The sequence below is a fragment of the Carettochelys insculpta genome, chromosome 12 (genome assembly GCF_033958435.1).
Source record: "Carettochelys insculpta isolate YL-2023 chromosome 12, ASM3395843v1, whole genome shotgun sequence".
Taxonomy (NCBI): domain Eukaryota; kingdom Metazoa; phylum Chordata; order Testudines; family Carettochelyidae; genus Carettochelys; species Carettochelys insculpta.
Window position 1 is genome coordinate 15830646 of NC_134148.1, and position 21525 is coordinate 15852170.

Sequence of the window (21525 nt, forward strand, 5' to 3'; positions counted from 1 at the left end):
CTACAGAAATATAGCTTTTCAGTGATGAATAAGTGACAGCAAACAGATCCATGTTAATTACCATCTACCATATAATTTAAAGCATTTCATAGAATCATAGGGCTGGAAGGGACCTCAGGAGGTCATCTGGTCCAGTCGGCTGCTACATGAAGATCAACCTCCATTAAGTCATCCCAGCCAGGACCTTGTCAAGCCAGGACTTAAATACCTTGAGGGATGGAGAATGCACCACCTCTCTAGCAATGCATTACAATGCTTCACCACTCTCATGGTGAAGTAGTTTTTCCTAATATCCAACCTACACCACTCCCTCTTTACCTTCATACCATTACTCCTTCTTCTGCCATCTGACACCATTAAGAACAGTTTCTCACCCTCCTTTTTAGAGTTCTCCTTCAGGAAGTTGAAGGCTGCTATTAAATTACCCCTCAGTCATCTCTTCTTTAAACTAAACAAGCCCAAATCCCTCAGCCTCTCCTCATAGGTCTTGTTCTCCAGCCCCCTGATCATTTTTGTTGCCCTCCGTTGAACCTGCCACAGCACATCCACATCCTTTTTATACTGGGGGGCCCAAACCTGGACACAGTGTTCCAGATTTGGCCTCACCAGTGCCAAATAGAGGGGAACAACCACTTCTCTAGATCTGCTGGAAATGCCCCTCCTAATGCACCCCAGGATGCCGTTAGCCTTCTTGGCTACAAGGGCACACTGTTTACTCATATCCAGCCTATGGATTCTCTCTTCACCTTCTAACGTATCTATCTCTCCCCCTAGTTTTGGGTCATCCACAAATTTGTTGAGGGTACAATCCAGTCCCTCATCCAGGTTATTAATAAAGATGTTGAACAACACCAGTCCCAGAACTGAGCCTTGCAGCACTCCTCTTGAAACTGTCGGCCATCTAGATATCGAGCCATTGACCACTGCCCGTTGGGCCCGACCATCTACCCAGCTTTCTATCCATCTTATAGTCCATGGATCCAATCCATACTTCCTTAACTTCTGGGCAAGAATGTTGTTGGAGACTGTATCAAAAGCTTTGCTGAAGTCAAGGTATATCACATCCACTGACTTCCCCATGTCTACAGAGCCTGTTACCTTGTCATAAAAGCCAATTAGATTGGTCAGGCAGGACTTGCCCCTGGTAATCCATGCTGGCTACTTATGATCAATTTCCCCTCTTCCAAGTGCTCCAAAATGGATTCCTTGAGGATTCCCTCCACTATTTTCGCAGGGATTGAGGTAAGGCTGATCAGTCTATAGTTCCCTGTATTGTCCTCCTTTCCTTTTTCAAAGATGGGCGCTACATTTGCCTTTTTCCAGTCATCTGGTATCTTTACCGATCTCCAAGAGTCTTCAAATATGATGGCCAAAGTTTCAGCAATGACCTCTGTCAATTCCCTCAGTACCCTTGGGTGCATTAAATCCAGATCCATGGATTTATGTACATCTAGTTTTTCTAGATAGCTCAGAACTTGTTCCTTCCCTACAGATGGCTGCCGTCCCCTTTCCCATACTGCATTGTCTAGGACCATCGTGTGGGAGCTGACTTTGTCTGTGAAGACTGAGTCAAAAAAAACATTGATTACTTCAGCTTTTCTTACATCATCTGTCAGTTTATTTTGTCTATTTATTTAAGAACTCCTCCAAAATTGAAAGAGCTTGGACCTCCAAATTTGATATACAGCTTCTTCTTATAACTTAAAGCAAGATAAAGGTTTGGTTGGGCCATGACAATAGAATGTACCTGGAATGGGATTATTTCTCATCACACCAACCAGAAAAAAGCTTTCCCAAATGAAGTACAGTCTTCAAAATTGATATAACTGAACAAATGTTGAAAGAGATTGAAGTAAGATGAGTCAGAAAATAGGATGAATCTGGAATAGGATTCCTTCTCAATAAACCTTATGTAAAATTGATAAAATGGAGAAATTTGGAGTGCCATAGCTAAATCGATGCTTCAGGTTTGACAGCTAGAAGAAAATGTTGTTGGAAACCCATGTGACTATAGCCTTTTTAATTAAAACAGTGAATGATAACTGTTTATCACATGGTTGCCAGAAGAGTTGTCTGAAAGATAGTGGATAGCAGACTCAGTGGAGCAATTCCACCCCACCCTGAGCTGCATGCCGGACCTTGACCACTGGCTGTGAAGGCTCGTTCCAGTCCCATGCTGGACATGTCCCTGGCCACATGAGCACCAGCTCACCTCCAAATGGGTTGCTGGCATGGCCCCAGAGCTGCAGGCATGGCCCAGTCCATGCAGAGACCAGCTGCAGCCCTGGCTGGTGAACCGGACACTGTGCCAGCCCCATCCCAGCCCAGAGGCAGACTATGGACTGGCCAGGCTAATGGCACAACCCCCACCTTTTGGGTGCCTGGTGCAGCCCCAGCTGGCCAGCTCTCTGAGCCCTGGGCCAGCTGCCAGAGCTTCACACACCGGCAGCCCAACCAGAGCCCAACACTGCCAGAACGGCTGGCCTGCCAACTGTCTGAGCTGCCCATCCAAGCTGTGGGTTAGCCACCTGAGCCCCGCACTGCAAGGGCCAGCTGCCCACCTACCAGCCTAAGCAACCCGAGTTGGGGCCAGCAGCCTGAGCCCCGCAAGCTGCCTGCCCAAGCCTCTGCCCTCCCCTGAAGCCAGGCAACCACCAGCTCCCCTGCTGGCAGGGGCTGAGATCTGGAAGCAAAGGCCAGCTCTTTCTTGGAGTGGGAGGAATGGCGGCGGGAGGTCTGGATTGCCTTGTGCCCCCCTTGGAATTTTTTCACACCCCCCTGTTTGGGAAACCATGTTGTAAACACTTATCTTTCACTATGTTTTAATTAACTTTTCTGGCAACCCCATTCATAAATTAGTACGCAGTCCATTTAGTGTTGATGTAGATATGTTGCTAGAAGTACTGCAAGAACAAGCACTCAAAATAAAATACGATTCAAGTGCAAAAGATAATTCTGAAAACTCAAGCTTGAAGGAATTTTAGATAAAATATTTCCCAACATACCTGAAAATTGATAAAAGCGCTACATATTATTCTTTCATTTTTGTCAATGTACCTTTGTGAAAAAAGCTTTTCAAGTTTAGTCGCATTTAAAACTGAACAAAAATCGACTGGATGTCAATAACGATTTGTGTTGCACACTTTCATCTTTCAAACCTAGGATTTCCCAGGTTGTGAAGAAAATGTTCCATCATCCTTCACATGAAATTAATTTTGTTTCTGCTGTTTCTAATGGTAAATTACATTTTCATTAAATGTTTGGTCCAAGAAAAATATTTCTACTTATTTTTAATTTTAAATAACATTTTTATATCAAGATTTTGTGTTTATTTTAAATTATGAATTGAATTTTTTATTAAAGAGGGGGTTGGATGATGGTAAAGAAGAGGTGCGGGGGCAGGAGGGTCTCTCAAAAATCCAAAGGCAGAGGCGTGATGCCGAAAAGTTTGGGAACCACTGCTTTATAGGGATGAATAGAAAAATACACTTGATGGAATTCCCATTGAAAAATTACTGAAAAAATTCCCCAAACCTCACATAGATTAACAATCCCTTTTTAAGAATCAAAAATAAAAATTAACTTCATAAAAATAACACTGTATTTTTGAAAAATATAATCATTTGAATAAATCACGTTCATTTTCCTTTTGTTTTCCACCCTCCCCTTGACTAAGGACCTGCACAATGCTGGGTAAATGTGCTAGTAAGAAATAAGACAAAAACACAGTCTTAAGCCTTACATACTAGTTAATATTTGAATTAACGAGTATCTCATCCAGGTAGTACAAGCAGGTTAGCTTTTGCCTTCTTTCCTGCTGGGACCAGCATTTTAACCCGTTCTTCAATCTCTTTCATCTGATACTTTCTGGTGTCTTGCTGTAGAGGGAATCGTAACAGAGAGGTAGCCATGTTAGTCTGTACTCCAACAAAACATAGCAACAGAAATGTAGCACTTTAAAGACTAACAAAATGATTTATTTGGTGATGAGCTTTTGTGGGACAGACTCACTTTATCAGATCAGTCTGATTTCCAGTATAGAATGATGTTTATAAGTACAGAGGACCAAAATAAAAAATGGCAATAAAAACTGACAAATCAAATAGGATTGAAGGAGGGGGGTGCGGGTTGGGGGGATGCTGATTGTCCTGTCTGAGATAATCACAAGTATCAAAGGAAGGGGAGCAATCCTTGTAGTGCGTGAAGTAATTGATGTCTCTGTTCATACAACATATTCATGTGTCATATTTGAATATGAACTCTGATTCACAAATTTCTCACTCTAATCTGTTGCTAAGTTGTTTATGCTCCAGGACACAATTCTCAGGTCTTTAACAGAATGGCCCATTTCACTAAAGTGTTCACTGACCACCTTATATGTATTGAGTTTCTTGATGACTGCTCCATGTCCATTTATTCTTTGGCGAAGGTTTTGCCCAGTCTGTCCAATGTACATAGTGGCAGGGCATTGTTGGCATATATAATGTTGCTGGAAGTGTATGAGATGTGCCTTTGATCTTGTAACTAACGTGGTTGTAGGGGGAGCAAGGTCCAGTCATGCTGACATTTCCTTCTTTACATTTTCTTCTGACTTGTCAGAAAGGTCTTTTGTCGTAACCTGGGTCAGACATTCCTATGATATAGTGCTATTTCTGAGAGGTTTCTATTGATCAACAGGTCTTGCAGTAAATCTTTGCATTTCTTCGATAAGGCATTCACATTGTTTGGCCTGTGTATTGTTGTACTTTAAATGTTGTTGTGGCTGTTCTCAATCTCACAGTAATTTTCAGTTGCACATGCATAGTGAGATTTCATAATTTCACATGCTATGATAGGGTTTGACGCATACAAGCCAATGAGGTATTTGTGTCTGGCAGATGAAGACTTTTGGAATGCTGCCTTGTGAGGCATACATTACACAAAAGGTTTGAATGATGTGACAGTGGTGAATACGGGGTGCCAGGTGTCACATATGTGACAGTCAGGGGCAGGTCATGATGAAAATCTGCAGAAAGCAGCTTCTAACCGAAACGTGGAGCTTGGGTTCTTCCTTCTCCCCACCACTCCTTAGGCATGTTTGTTTCAGGAATGCAAAAGTGCTGTTGAGGCTCCTAGCCCTGTTGTTGGCTCTGCCAGATATACTTCTGCATTCTTTTTGCTGAGCAAATAATAGGCCTGTGAATGCAGGGGAAGAGGTGCAAGCGAAGTCACTCCCAACTGGTGGTTGTGAACTCAGAGTTGGAGGCTGGAACCCTCCCCATTCCTCCTAAATCAACCCCCCGTTTGAGTAGCAAATTCTTAAGTATCCGAGTCTGTTAAATTCTCTCTCTTTCTTTCTCTTTTCCTCTTTCTCTTTCTCTCTCTTTCTCTCTTTCGCAGGCACTTTGCTGGCTCCCTGCCCTGTTTTGTGTGTTACTCACAAGATGCAGTATGGCACAGATTGCAATAGTTGCGATTAATTCCTATGTAAGCTTGAGAAATAGTTTGTTTCGCCTGGGTGTTTGGGCAGAGGCATGAGGAAAACTGGAGCCTTTCTAGATAAATCCCATTATTGACTGATACTGCATACAAAATGAAGTGTTTATTACAACCGTTTGGTCTAGATTACAAGGGTTATTTATTCTGTTTCATTTGTAAAATGTTAATATTCTAAGCAATATTTAAATGTGTTATGACTCTTTTGACATTTTTATATATATCATGGTGACAGCATTAGAATTGCTCAATATGTGAAAATGGAGAATCAAGTTGTTTATAATAATATAAACACAAACTCCTCAATCTGTTTTTTCCTTCAGTTCAGCTTACTGTGTCATAGTGATAGCAATCCAGTTCACTACTATAACAAGAATCAGCACTCAAAGTGACTTAACAAGCTGCAGCAATTTTGTGAAAATTACAGGTTGCTCTAAGTTGTTGAAAATAAATTACCTGGAAAGAACCCAGAAAGAAAATCAAAAACCCAGTTTAATAAGTAATAAAAGTGATGTTTCTTTCATTGTTCCTATGCTTACAGACAAAAGACTTTAAAGATCCAGGCTTTTGCCATTTTGCTTCATTATGGTGTAGGGAAAAAATGTGAAATATTTTGTAAAGGGTGTGTATTTGATTATTGGCATTGGTTTTTGTTTGGTTTTTTTCCTATTTATTTTTCCCCTTAGAAAATTCAGGAAGCTCTAATCTTCCTTTGGTTTTCTTGGGAAGCCACTGGGAATCCTCACACTTTGTGAGCTGTAACACATTAATTGAAGGTGTGGTTGTGCTGAATCTTCTACAGAGTTTTGCTTAATTTAAAATGCACATAATTGAAATAAGTATGTGTTGTTAAAAATATTTCAATGTATATACAAACATTTTTAAACCTTAGTAATGCATTTTTAACGGAAACATGCGGCATAGCTTTAAACAGTCAAACTAAACAGTGCTTCTTTCAGTTGCAGGTTGCGACTCGTAAATCCAGAATTCTCTGGTCCGGTAAAGAGAAGTTACTCACCGTAGTAACGATGGTTCTTCGAGATGTGTCCCCGTGGGTGCTCCACAATAGGTGTCGGGCTCGCCTGGCGCCGCAGATCGGAAACTTTCCAGCAGTTTCTCCTGGATCGCGCATGCGCCGGCGCGCGCTGCTCTCTTGCACGTCCCCGGCCACGTGCGCGATCTGGTCCCCGCCAGTTCCTTGACCAACCGCCTTGGATGCTCCTGAAAAACACTGAACAGAGATCCGAAGCAGGGAGGATGGGTGGGTGGTGGAGCACCCACGGGGACACATCTCGAAGAACCATCGTTACTACGGTGAGTAACTTCTCTTTCTTCATCGAGTGTCCCCGTGGGTGCTCCACGATAGGTGACTACCCAGCAGTAACCCAAGTAAGGAGGTGGGTAATCGGTTTATGTGCAGCTTGCCCCCGAAAGGACCGCTGTTGAGAGGCGGGTATCCTCTTGGAATACCCGATGTAGGGCATAATGCTTGGCGAAGGTGTCATAGGATGACCAGGTCGCCGCTCTACAGATGTCTTTTAACGCAATGCCCTTGAAAAAGGCTGTTGACGCCGCCACCGCCCTGGTGGAGTGAGCCCTAGGCGGGGCCAGCAAAGGAGTCTTTCGAAGTTTGTAGCACATTTTTATACAGGACACAATGTGCTTCGAGATTCTCTGTGAAGAGAGACCTTCTCCTTTTGACCTGGGAGCGAGAGAGACTAGAAGTCTGTCCGTTTTCCGGAAGGACTTAGTTCTGTCTATGTAGAAGGCCAATGCCCTCCTCACGTCCAGGAGATGTAGGCGTGCCTCCTTGCTGGAGCTGTGAGGCTTCGGGTAAAACGAAGGTAAAACTATGGGTTCGTTAAGGTGGAACTCTGAAGAAACTTTCGGAACAAAGGCTGGGTGCAGCCGTAAAGTTACCGCCTCCTTTGAGAAATACTGTGCAGGGCGGCATTGCCATAACTGCTGTGAGCTCACTCACCCTGCGAGCTGACGTAATTGCAAGGAGGAAGGTTGTTTTTATCGTAAGGAGATGTAGGGGAACAGTGGCTGAGGGTTCAAATGGTGGGCCCGTTAGCGCGCTGAGCACCAGGTCCAAGTTCCACGATGGTGGAAGCGGTTTCCAAGGGGGGTACAGGTTTACCAGCCCCTTCAGGAACCTGTTAACAATAGGATGGGCAAATACCGTGGGCCCCTCCTCTTCATGCCGAAAAGCAGATATAGCAGCGAGGTGGACCTTTAGCGAGGATAGGGATAGCCCGCCCCTCTTGAGGTCCAATAAGTATTCTAGTATTACAGGTATAGGAACGTCAAGGGGAGCTAGCTGCTTGGCAGAACACCATGCAGTGAATCGAGTCCATTTCTGCTTGTAGGTCTTCCTGGTGGAGGTCCTTCGGCTACTCTCCAGGACTTGTTGTACTCCCTCCGTACATGTGCTTTCTAGGGAGCTGAGCCATGGATTAGCCATGCTTGTAAGCGCAGGCCTTGAGGGTGTGGGTGCACTGTGGACCCCTGGGCCTGCGTGAGTAGGTCCGGTGCCACTGGAAGGGGGAGCGGTGGGCCGTCCGACATGCGCAGAAGCAAGGGGAACCATTGCTGTCGATCCCACGTTGGGACTACTAGAATCATGCGGGCTCTCTCCCTTCTGGCCTTCTGCAAGACCTTGTGGATGAGCACTGTGGGGGGAAACGCGTAAAGTAGGGGGCCCTTCCATGAAATCACGAATGCGTCCCCCAGGGACCCCCACCCCAATCCTGCCCTGGAGCAGTACTGGGGGCACTTGTTGTTGTGCTGAGTGGCAAACAGATCTATCTGAGGAAACCCCCATGTGTGAAAGATCGGTCGTAGCAGATTGGAGCGGATCTGCCATTCATGCATGAGTGCAAAGCGCCTGCTCAGCTGGTCTGCTTTCACGTTGTGAGCGCCCGGCAAATACGAGGCTTTCAACGTTATATTGTTGGCAATGCACCAGTTCCACAGCTGGACTGCTTCCGCACATAGGGCACGGGATCGAGCTACTCCTTGTTGATTTATATAAAACATGGTGGAGGTATTGTCTGTATTGATCCCGACTACTTTGCCCTGTATGTGGTCTCAAAAGTGTTTGCAGGCGTTGAACACTGCTTTGAGCTCCAGTATGTTTATGTGCAGTGACTGTTCGGCAGGAGACCATAGTCCTTGCGTCACCTTGTCGCCGATGTGTGCTCCCCATCCTATGTGGGAAGCGTCGGTAGTAAGAAAAATAGAGATTTGTGGTTGGTGAAAGGGTACCCCTGTTAGCAGGTTCTTGGGGTTTACCCACCACTGCAGGGATCTGCGCACCTCTGTCGTGGGCGACACCACCCTGCGGACAGTGTGGGATGCCGGCTTGTAGACGCTCGCCAGCCAATGTTGCAGGCTGCGCATATGTAATCTGGCGTTCTGCACCACAAACGTCGCCACCGCCATGTGGCCTAGCAGCTGCAAGCACATTAAGACCAGCACCGTGGGGCTGTATGAAATGACTTGCACCAGCGAACTGATGGCGCGAAAGCGAGCGTCGGGTAGATAGACCCTTGCTGTAATAGAGTTTATACGTGCCCCTATAAACTCTATGTCTTGTGTGAGGTCGGTCTTTGACTTCGCGAGGTTGATGACCAGGCCCAGCGAAGAAAATGTGTCTGCTGTTACACGTATCATGCGTAGGACCTCTGCCTTCGAGGCCCCTTTCAATAGGCAGTCATCCAGGTATCGGAATATAAATACCCCGTGTCTGTGCAGGTAGGCTGACACCACTGCCAGGGTTTTGGTAAAGACTCTGGGGGCCGAGGAGAGGCTGAACGGAAGAACCTTGTACTGGAAGTGCTCTTTGCCGACCATAAAACGGAGGAAGCGTCTGTGTGCCGGGTGGATCGTTATATGAAAATACGCATCTTGTAAGTCGAGGGCTGCAAACCAATCTCCATCGTCCAGTGCCGTGAGTATAGAGGTGACTGTGATCATCCGAAAACGCTGTTTGCGCAAGTACCGGTTGAGGCCCCGAAGATCTAAGATGGGCCTCCAGCCTCCTGTTTTCTTCTCTGTAAGGAAGTAGCGTGAATAAAAACCTTTCCCCTGGAATCACTCTGGCACTCTTTCCACCGCCCCTATGAACATAAGATGGTCCACCTCCTGTTTGAGTCTCGCCTCGTGGGAAGCGTCCCTGAGGTGGGGCCTGGGCGGAGGTTTCGGCGGTGGGAGCGACTGGAAGGGGATCGCGTAACCCGTGGCTATGATCTCCAGTACCCGTGTGTCTGCGGTGATCTTTTGCCATTGGGGGTGGAACAGTCGGAGGCGATGATGGAACATTAGCTGGGAATGGCATTGTGCGATGGTAGCGATAGTGCAGTCCTCGATCTGCCCGTCAAACTTGTTGCCTTTGGGCCTGCCCAGAGGATGTGTGGCTTTGTTGAGAACGTCGCCTGGGAGTTCTATACTGTTGCTGCTGTTGATGTCGCCCTTGATCGTAACCCCGTTGGTACTGAGCACGCTGTGGTTGGTACAGGTATCGTCTTTGCTGAGGGTAATACTTTTTCTTCCTGTATGGAGGGGTACAAATACCCAGGGTTCTAAGTGTAGCTCTGGAGTCCTTACTGGAGTGGCGGACTGAGTCGGTTCAGTCTGCAAACAACTTCTGAGTGTCAAAGGGAAGATCAACAATCTTCGCCTGCAGATCCCTTGGGATACCCGATGTCTGGAGCCAGGATTCTCTACGCATGACCACTGCTGTAGCCGTTGAGCGTGCTGCCGTCTCTGCCACGTCCAGGGCGATCTGGACTCCCGTCCTCAAAGCCACGTAGCCCTCTTGCACAATCGCCTTTAGCACCGGCTTCTTATCTTCCGGAGGTGAATCCATGAGAGAAGTAAGCCTGGAGTAATTGTCAAAATTATGGTTTGCTAGATGTGCTGCATAATTTGCCATTCTCAATAGCAGGGTGGAGGAGGAATATACCTTTCCGCCAAACAGCTCTAGCTTCTTGGCATCTTTGTCTGAACCCCCCAATTTGTACTGGGAAGTCTTTGATCTCTGCTGAGATGATTCTACCACCAGTGAGTTTGGTTGTGGGTGACTAAAGAGGAACTCCATGACCTTTGCCGGGACGAAGTTTTTCTTATCTGCTCTCTTGTTTATAGGTGGAGCGGAGGCTGGGGTCTGCCATATGGTGGTGGCTGACTCCATGATGGCTTCGTCGAGTGGGATAGCGATTTTGGATGAAGCCGGGGGTCTCAAATTTTTCAGGAGTTTGTGATGTTTCTCCTGTACCTCTGCTGTTTGGATGCCTTGCGTGAAAGCCACCCTTTTAAACAGCTCCTGAAACTGTTTGAGGTCGTCCGGGGGAGCAATGTCCCTGGGGGCCATAGCCTCTTCAGGGGAGGACGAGGAGGAACCACTAGGGTAAACCTCCCTCGAACTTTCAGGTTCTTGTGGCTGATGTTACACCCACTCGCTAGAGGCTTGCGAAGGAAAGTCTCAGGGTTCCAAAATTAACTCCCATTGAGACAGCTGTGTTTCCATCCCCGGCCGAGAGTGTCCGCGGGGGTATTGGATGGCCAGGGGGGACCTGCCCCTTGGTGTATGCCTGGGGTGTCTGTGTCCAGCATGGTAAGAGCGACCATGGCAGCACGGGCACGGGTCCGGGGATGGAGACCTGGACCACTCTCAGGGTGCGTACCCCCGATGTCTGGGAGAGCGAGATCTCCGTGACGATTCAGACAATGGTGAAACTGGTTTGTGATAGTACTCCAAGTGATCCAATCCCAGAAAGGGCGAAGGTGGCCCAAGCCATGGTGACGCTGGTTGGAGGAACGGAGAAGGAGGTTCTGGATAGGTTGGTAGAGACCCAGATCTTCTGGGTGGCGTGTGCAGCATAAGGGGAGGGCTGGTTGATAGTAGCGTTGCAGCCCTGTCCGGAGAAGGGCTGCAGTGCCGGGTTTTTGCTCTCGCCTTTCCCCTCCCCTGCAGGGCTGGCACCGCCCCCTCCTGTGCCGGGGATCTCGGCCCCCCTGTCGGCGCCGTGCTCGGCATGCTCAGCTGCGGTGCCGCGCGGATAATGTCCTCCGGTGCCTGCAGGCTCCAAGCCTGTTGGCCCTGCACCGCTGGTGCCGCTGGTTCCGGCGCTTGCCTGGCTGCCGCTCTGAGTGCTGCGCGTGCCGGCTGTTTGGTAATTGGAGGCTCAGCCTCTGCCACGTGCGCTGCTGCGCTGCCATTTGTTTGGGTATGCGGCTGGGGGCTATGTGCTGTGCCCGTCCCGCTCGCTGAGACCGCCGGCAGGGATTGGGCTGGAGAGATCTTCCTCCGTTTCTGCACGGAGGGGGTGAGGGAAGCCGCCTTCCTTTTATGGAGCCCAGGGGGTCCCTCTGGTTGAGGCCTCTCCGGCACGTCAGGTTGGAGACCCTTATCAAACAAGAGCATTTTCAGCCACATTTCTCTGTCTTTCGTGGCCCTGGCTGTGAGCTTAGCACAATGGGAACACTTTTGGGTAACGTGTGATTCCCCCAGGCACCGAATGCATTCACTATGCCCATCGGAGGCCGGCATAGCTTTGCGGCAGGACTCACACTTTTTAAAGCCTGAAGAGGACATCGCGGTGAGTCTTTGTGCTGTTAATAGGATACTTAGCACGGAATTCGTGCCTGTTTACCCTTCGCGGACACCAGCCTGCAGCGGTGGGAGGCCTACTGGCCTTCACATCCACGCGTCTTCTCCGCTCCTCTATGTCTTTTTACTATTTTTTTTTTTTTTTACTCTCTTGCTTTTCCTTTTGTCCTTTTTTTTGGATAGAAAACAACAATTTACACGAAAAAACTCTTGCTAATCTGACTCTGGCCGTAGCCTGAGCGGATTCCATCTGCAGCCGATGGCGGTTGAGAAGGAACTGGTGGAGGCCGGATTGCACAAGTGGCCGGGGATGCGCAAGTGAGCGGCATGCGCCGGCGCATGCACGATCCAGGAGAAACTGCTGGAAAGTTTCCGATCTGCGGCGCTGGGCGAGCCCGACACCTATTGTGGAGCACCCATGGGGACACTCGATGAAGAACATCCCTCATCCAGCAGGATGAGGGATTGTCACTGAACCAGAAAGCTGGGCAGGAGCATTCTGCCTGTGTCCTCTGGCAGCCCTTGGGGAGAAGCTGCAGCAAAGCTTGCATCCTCCCTAGCGATCCTCATGAGAGGAGGGCAAGCTCACAGGGCTTGGAGTTGGCGTCCACTGGCAAACCCCCACCCCAGGCTGGGGGTGGCTTTCCCTTACAGACTCGCAGGACTGGGTCAAGCTTCCTCTGGCAGCCCTGTTAAAGTGTAGTATACAGATTGATTGCACAAATATTACAAATGGTGGAGGTAGTAAATTTTACTCAATTATTCAATGAAATGTTTTAATAATATTTTTAATTAGGACATAGGGTTACATTTCTATACCAAAAATTTTATGACACACAGCATGCAGGGCCCCATTCAGGGTCGAAGTGTTAGTTAGTAATAGGCGTGTTATCCATCTGTGTTTAATAGTGCCTACATGTAATCTGTTGGTGAATAGATCAATAAATCTGCCTTTCAGAATCAGAATTTACGAACTTTTCAATTATGTTTTACATACATTACTCCTGCATAGGTAAAGTTGCTTTTATTTTACCTAGGAAGAAGAAAGGCGCATGGCATCTGTTGCAGCAAGAAAAGAGGAAGAGAAGAAGCGTGAAAGCCATAAACAAGCCTTGCTAAAGGTATTTTTCTGTGTTCTTTTTAATACTAATTGAGATTAGATACAACGCCCTGCATTAGATGTATTGACAGTAATAACATAGATAGTGAAATCTTGGTGCTGTAGTTTAAAAGGACACTGCCTTCTTTAATTATACCTGGTTTTATTATTAATCTGAAGAAAATGAGACTCCTGCATAGTCAGAATCAGTTATGAGACACTGGTTTCTGACATCACATGCAGACCATTCTTCATGCCAAATTAATGTAAGAGAAATCTAGAAAAGGCCAGAGGGCCCACATCAGGCAGGACCGTCCTTAAGTTTTTTGGTCCCTCACTCAGCACAAGGACCTGCACCCTCTGCCGGGTCTGTGCAGCATGGGGAGCAGGGGCAGCCACTTCAGGCAGTGGAGTTATGCTGTGGGCTGTGAGGGGCAGGAGCAGTAGGGATGGAGTGGGAGGAGAGCAGGAAGGCTCTTGTGGGAGCGGGAAGACTGAGTGGTACAGCTACTAGAGCTGTAGGCCAGGTGATGGAGCAGTCACGAAGGGGAATGGCAGAGCTGGCTGGAGCTGCAGGCTACCAGATGCCAGGGGAAAGGGGCACAGAAGATTGTGGTGGAGAAACTGGGGGCTGGGAGATTGGGTCCAACAGGAGGTGGAAAGGGGATCGGGGGGGCTTGTGGCCACCAGAGCGGGAGCCTCCCACAGACGATCAAGTGGGGTTGTCTGGGGGCGGGGGGAGTGGAGGAGCAGGGCTGCGTCTGTTTGCAGGCACACTGTTGGCTGCCTGGGCACAGGGACGGCAGCTGGAGCTCTGAGTCAACTCTCCATTTGCCTGCTGACCCCACCTCCCCATCATTTTCCCTTCAACAGCTTCCCTTTTTTCCACCTTCTCCATTAACAAGGTTAGGACTCAGGAGGATGTAGCTAATTAGTGCAGGCATGCTGCGTGGCTTCACTAGTGAGTTGGGCTGAGCTTAATTGCTTCCTGCATAGCCACTCAGCCATGCACCTTAAAGGGAACTATGGTGCCAGCTGGAATTTTGTAAGTGGTATGTTACACTACTGTAATCCATCTGAAAGTTCATGAGATAGACAAAGGTCACTGTTCAGATGGAGTGTCTTAACACAGCTTTCTACAGTCTACACTTGACTATGTGGGAGCTCAGCGTGAGTGCAGAATTCAGGAGCACTCCTAAGCCACAGACTGAACTAACCAATTGTGAGGTGTGTAGCTTTAATGAGAGGAGACTCTTTCATCAATATCACTTCTGTCACCTTTGGTTTCAGCCTCAATCAGCTCTTCTTCAGTTTTGAGCTGATCTCATTCAAGCACAGGGCCATCTTTGGGTAATAGTTCGGTCATAAGTGGTGAGGGATATGTAACCGCAGAGGCACTGAGACCATTGACAAGGGAGAGTGAAGTCTGCCCTATAGCCTTAGCTGAGAGCCAGCTGGCTTTTAGCTCATGCAATAGATGCATATGTCTTTAGCCCCTCAGGTCACAGGTTCAGTCCCTCCTGCTGATGACCAGGTTCGGTCAGCTTTATAGATAGGTGGAGCTGTGCCTCAGTTTTCATAATTCTAATGTTTGAGTCCATGTTGTTTTACCGCTTCACATCAATGTTGAATAGGACGAATCCTTTTGGGACTCTCTATGTGAGAGGTCTAATAATGAAGTGTAATTTTCTATTAAAACTAGTTGCCTGTGACTCCCCAGGAAAGACTGAAAACATCTTAGCACATTACCCTGAAATGCTCTGTCTTTATCAGGTTAGACAGCAGTGTCTTATGGTTGGGCATGTATTATTCTCAAGAATCTTGGCAAAGGGGTGAGTCAGTTATAATTTCAGGTACAGCTGCTGGCTAGGTGAACTGTGGTTTGTCAAGGTAAGATTTCATATCACAAGTCTGGAGAGTTTGGGCTTAATATCTATCACTTAGGAGTTTAGAAGAAAAGGAGTAACGGTAGATGGTGGGGAGTAATGTACCATGAGTGTAAATTAAAATTGGATTTTGTTCATATAAAGGGTGACACACGGAATTTAATGGTTGGTATTGTTTTTACAAATACTTGTAAATACTGGCAGTATTTTAAAGAAGTCTTACTGAAGGTACAGGAACAAACCATCCTGCTGCATAGTAAGAAATGCAGACATAATAGGCAACCAGCTTGGCTTAACAGGGAAATCCTTAGTCAGCTTAAACTCAAAAAGGATGCGTACAAGAAATGGAAACATCGACAGTTGACTAAGGAGGAGTATAAACATATGGCTGGAGAATGCCGGGGAGTAATCAGGAAAGTGAAAGCACAATTGGAACTGCAGCTGGCAAGGGAAGTGAAGAGTAACAAGAAGGGTTTCTACAGGCATGTTAACAATAAACGGGTTATCAGAGAAGGTGTGGGGCTATTACTGGATGAGAGAGGTAACCTCTAGTGACAGATGATGTAAGCAAAGCTGTAGTACTCAATGCTTTTTTGCCTCAGTCTTTGCGGATGAGGACAGCTCCCACACTATGGTGTTAGACAATGCAGTATGGGAAGGTGGAGAGCAGCCGTCTGTGGGGAAGGAGCAAGTTCTGAGCTATCTAGAAAAACTAGATGTACACAGATCCATGGGTCTGGATTTAATGCACCCAAGGGTACTGAGGCAATTGGCCGATGTCATTGCCAAACCTTTGGTCATTATCTTTGAAGACTCTCTTGGAGATTGGTAAAGATCCCAGATGACTGGAAAAAGGCAAACGTAATGCCCATCTTTAAAAAAGGAAAGGAGGATAATCCAGGAAATAATAGACCGGTCAGCCTTACCTCAATCCCTACGAAAATAATGGAAGGGATCCTCAAGGAATCCATTTTGGAGCACTTGGAAGAGAGAAAATTGATCATAAATAGCCAGCATGGATTACCAGGGGCAAGTCCTGCCTGACCAGTCTAATTGGCTTTTATGATGAGGTAACAGGCTCTGTAGACATGGGGAAGTCAGTGGATGTGACATACCTTGACTTCAGCAAAGCTTTTGATACAGTCTCCCACCACATTCTTGCCCATTACATTAAGGAAGTATGGATTGGATCCTTGGACTATAAGATGGATAGAAAGTTGGTTTGATGGCTGGCTGGTTGGGCCCAATGGGTATTGGTCAATGGTTCAGTATCTGGATGGCGGTCAGTTTCGAGAGGAATGCTGCAAGGCTTGGTTCTGGGGCTGGTGTTGTTCAACATCTTTATTAATGACCTGGATGAGGGACTGGATTGCACCATGAGCAAGTTTGCAGATGACCCAAAACTAGGGGGAGAGGTAGATATGTTGGAGGGTAGAGAAAGAAACCAGAGTGACCTCGGTAAGTTGGAGGATTGGGCCCAAATAAATCTGAAGCAGTTCAACAAGGAGAAGTTGTAGAGTCCTGCACCTGGGGCAGAAGAATCCCAAGCATTGTTATAGGCTGGGGACGGACTGGCTCAGCAGCAGTACAGCAGAAAGGGACTTAGGGGTTATGGTGAATGAAAGGCTGGATATGAGTAAACAGCGTGCCCTTGTAGCCAAGAAGGCTAGTGGTATACTGGGGTGCATTAGGAGGAACATTTCAAGTAGATCTGGAGAAGTGGTTGTTCCCCTCTATTCATCACTGGTGAGGCCACATCTGGAATATTGTGTCCAGTTTTGGGCCTCCCCCCCAGTATAAAAAGGGTGTGGATGTGCTGTGGCAGGCTCAACGGAGGGCAACAAAAATTATTAGGGGCTGGAGCACAAGACGTATGAAAAGAGAGGCTGAGGGATTTGGGCTTCTTTAGTTTATAGAAGAGAAGACTGAGGGCTGATTTAATAGCAGCCTTCGACTTCCTGAAGGGGAGCACTCAAGAGTAGGGCGAGAAACTGTTCTCAGTGGTGTCAGATGGCAAAACAAGGAGTAATGGTATGAAGGTAAAGAGGGAGTGGTGTAGGTTGGATATTAGGAAAAACTACTTCACCATGAGGGTGGTGAAGCATTGGAATGTGTTGCCTGGAGAGGTGGTTGATTCTCTGTCCCTGGAGGTTTTTAAATCACAGCTTGACAAGGTCCTGGCTGGGATGACTTAGTGGGGGTTGATCTTGCTTGAAGCAGGGGGGCTGTACAAGATGACCTCCTGAGTTCCTTTCCAGCCCTATGATTCTATGATTGTAAACTGGAAAGAGTAAGTTAAAAAACAGGAAAAAAGATAAAGAAGGTTGCATGATAATTGAGCAGCGTGTACTGCGTATACTTCTGTTTTTATGAAATGTTACCTATTAAAACTTTTTTTTCTGAGTTTGGATTTGTTCAGCTCAAAAAGAAGTACCAGAAGATATTCCCTCTCATGTCTTTTAAAAATTGGTACTTGAATAGTTTATATTTACCATAGATGACAAGTATTTTAAAATGTCTGTGGTTTTGATGTCGGTTCCTATTCCTGTAGAGAAGAAAAGTGCAAATGTACACGTCTGTTGGGTTGGTGATATTAATGTGTTGGCCATTTTACTGAGCAATAGAAATGTGTGACAATTTTGAAAGTGTGATTTATTTTTATTTCTGTTTCTTAAGCTTTGAGATATGTTTCCTTACAGTAGGAGAATATATTTGTCTTGATGCTCTAAATCTCTCAAACCATTTTGCCACTGAAAATTCCAATTGGAGGAAGGAAGCATGTATTGTTAATGTGTAATGCCATAGTCATTCAAGCTTGAACAGGAAATTGAAGTATTGGTTTTTTTTTCTTTGCCTTCAAGGGGGTAAAGAAGCATAAAAGCCAACTTCTGTTCTTTTATTTGCTTCAAAAAGATGATTCTTCTCTCTTTTATGCAAATTTCCATTTAATTTTTGTGTGGTTAGATTTTGTTTTCTGTTTCATACTCTTATTTTACTTGAATGGAACTTGTTCCCTCAATGATCGATCAGTGGAGCCAAGTGGCTGTGAAATAATTTGTGATTTAAATAACAGTTCATCCAATTAATAGGAATTTAGTGGAGTCATATTTAGCAATAAAATCTACTTTCTTCCACGTGCTTTCTTGAGAAAACTAGAAAACTTTACATTGCTTTCTTTAAGTGAAATGCCATGGCATATTGCCCATTAAAAATCAAGTTGCCTTATTAATGTGTCTGCCATCAAGTTTAACCTGCTAACAACTGTTGAATTTCCGTAAATATTCCCCGTATTAATTTCACTAATTCTAACTAACCTCCTTCCTGTTCATGCCTCTCTGTCTGCAAAATGGGTTTTTCCTCCTCTCTACCCTTTGAGAGTGGAATCCACCGCATTATAGAAAAACCTGTCCCAGAATTCTCTCCTTTCAGAGGCTTGCCGCGGGGCAAGAGTTTCTGTTTGACAAAGTTTTATCTGAATATTTTCTGGCATATAAATTATCAGTTGCCACCAAACCTTTACAATTACTTGGTTTTCAAATGAATAAGAAGTTGGGTAAAATATTAGCAGTTTCTGATGCACTACGAGAGTGCTCAAAAGGTGGCCAACTAGCACATAAAATGAAATTGAAAAGTAAGTCAGATGAAGTCTTCTAATTTAACATTCCTGAATGTTCTCCCTGATTCTTAAGATTCAGGATCTACAGAAGGGTCATCTTTCACTTCTGCTTCCTTCTCTCATCTTTTCTGACGCACTTTATAATAATATTTACTCCTCAGCAATACTGGAAGGGAGAAGTCACCCTTTCCTGCTTACTGTGGAACCTCAAAAGGAACAAACTTCACTGGGGCAGGGGTGTCAACTGCATATGTCCTCTCCTTTTTCCAATTTTCCATTTCTCCATAGGTTTTCCCACTGTTAGTAAATGAGAGCTCCTCTTGTGACTTCCTAGCGTGCATGTTTAGGTATGTGAAGCGTCTGTCATCCTGTTCACAGCTATGATGTATTTCCATGATCTGCTTAAATCAAGAATTGTCAGTGGGCACTTCCTTTTCTTCCTGATTGCTATTTTCTTTCCTCATTATCTGAGGGTTAGCAGAGAAGGAATGGTTCAGAAACTGTAACAGCCTCTCAGCTTTTAGAAAACATTACAGAGACAGCTTCAAAGGATATTATATAATCTTTGAAACCCAAAAAATATTTCTATTGGATTTAAATATAACACTAAGAAAGCAACATTTGCAACAAAGAGATATGGCACCCCTTTGTCTTAACCCAGTTAAAACAATTTCAGTAATTTTTTCTTTAAACAAAGGACATACTAAGGAAAAGAACCCTGTAAAATAGTCGACAATTTGTGAAGAAATATATCGCTGAGGAATATCTTATCTCCCTTTACAAATGCATGTTATTTTAAAAGACACAAGTCATAACTTTCTAAAAGACTTGGTAGTCAAAGATAAAAGTAAGCTAATTGCAATATGCAAAATATGTTTACATTAAAAGTAAAATTTAAAAATAAAATTTATTCTGCTTGGCATTTTTAATTGATTAAAAGATAAAAATAAGGACTTAATATATTACATATTAATTTACTGAGAAGTTTCCTGGCCAAAGTGATAGCGACTAAAAATGCTTTAGTTTAAAAAATAATTAAGCTGCTAACCTTTTGGTTTATAAAGATAACCTTCTAAGTGTAAACCATTATACTGTTGACCGACTGAGTTTACAAATCAGTAGCTTAAACCAGAAGCCCAAAGCCTTCTGAAGGAGCTGCAAACTGCTTCCTTTCACCTAAATCCAAATGAGCTGTTAAAGCTGAAGCCAAACATTGCTAGGGTTCATGGTAAACATTTTAGTACAAACATATGGCTAAAGATATTAGTCATGGGTATTAGATGTGGCGGACATAACACTGAATAGGTATAGCTGGTTGTCAAGTGATGCTGTGGTGCAAAATCAGATGCTCTTGAACAGGCCAGTGCAGATTTTGAAGCACCGTTATAATGTGCTGTTGGGGTAAAGTGGTATCTAAAATTAGCAACCCTGTCCTACACGAGGGTGCAAATGTGAACCATGAGTGTAGCCCCTCATAGAGGTTGTAAAAATGATTATATTAAAGCACACAGAAACCTTTTAGTTTGTGCCTGCAGCATCCACAGGGGAATGTTACAGTGTAGCTCTGCTATTCATACCCCTGTAGGCCAAGGTGTGTGGCAGAGTAGGTATGTCTCAGAACCTTTTCTAGGCATTTAATCCACAGGGTCTATTTCTATGGCACTATGACTTAGCATGGAATATTTTCAACTAATGTTTAACATTCCTGGCTTTTATCAGTGTCATAACTTTAATGCTCCGTAGACGGAGATGGTGTTCTGTACTTATTTCCTGGTTTTCTCCTTTTATATAGCAGGGATTTATATCTACTCAAGTTTCATTAAAGAGCACTCTAAGAGTGGGAAGGTTGATCTGGTTCAGCAGAAATCTACTGAACTGAAACAAGGAATTTACCTTTTAAAAACTTTCATATTATTTAAAGTTTTAATCAGTTCAGATGCAGTTCCGTGAGCTAGTAGAAATCAATGCTTAAATCTCATAGTGGATGAGTTCCACACAAAGAGCTGGGTGTAATTAAAAGTTCAATTTATGGACAATTGGCTTGACTTGCACGAGCACACAATATCAACTAGTTAATATATTTTGTGGAGTCCTGAAATGCTTTCACTGATTGTCTGGAACTGCATGTCATTTGAATGCTGTTCTTGAAGTAGTCATTTGGGGACAAAAGAAAAAAATAGGGACAGTTTGTGAACCTAATATCTTGTCAAATTTTCTACACCTAGAGGAAAAAGTCAATATGCAATCCAACACACCAGTAATGAAGTCAGATAATTTCATGTGGCCTTTATCTCATGTTTCAGGAGAAGAAACGATTGACAATTAGCAACATTGCTCGCCAATGGGAGATTCAGCAGAATCGAGTTGTCCTTGTGACCACTTCAAATCAAGATAATAAAGACAGTGATTCCTGTCAGATTAATGGCAGTGCTGCATATGTATTTCCTGAAGAAACCAGGTATATAAGTATTTTCTTAGAAATATGTTTCCTAGATAAAGTTTTATATTTAATAAAAATGGGAAATATAAATTCTTCCATTCATCTCAGTGCACATATGTGTGTAATATTAAAAGTACTATATGTATGGAAAGATATGTTTATTTAATTTTGGATTTTTAAAATGTGTACATTTCACACCCTAGATAATTTAAAAAAAACATGTCAGCACTTATGCCATTTCTACACAATAAATGGCCCGAAAAATGCTAGTGAGGCACGGCTGTAAATTCCCGGCACCTCATTAGTATATGGTCACATAATTTGGAGTCTGGAAGAAGCTCTTCCATATCCCAAGACAGCGTGTAGAGGTGTGGCCCCTGGGGGATCTCCCAG

General features: G+C 45.0%; 1 protein-coding gene across 1 annotated transcript in view; it reads left to right on the forward strand.

Annotated features, from left to right (window-relative positions):
- Nucleotides 1-21525, forward strand: part of LRRC49 (leucine rich repeat containing 49) — a 112135-nt gene that overhangs the window by 66945 nt on the left and 23665 nt on the right. Inside the window, 2 exon segments of the mRNA XM_075006730.1 lie at nucleotides 13129-13212; nucleotides 20996-21150. Coding sequence (XP_074862831.1) covers nucleotides 13129-13212; nucleotides 20996-21150 — 239 coding nt within the window.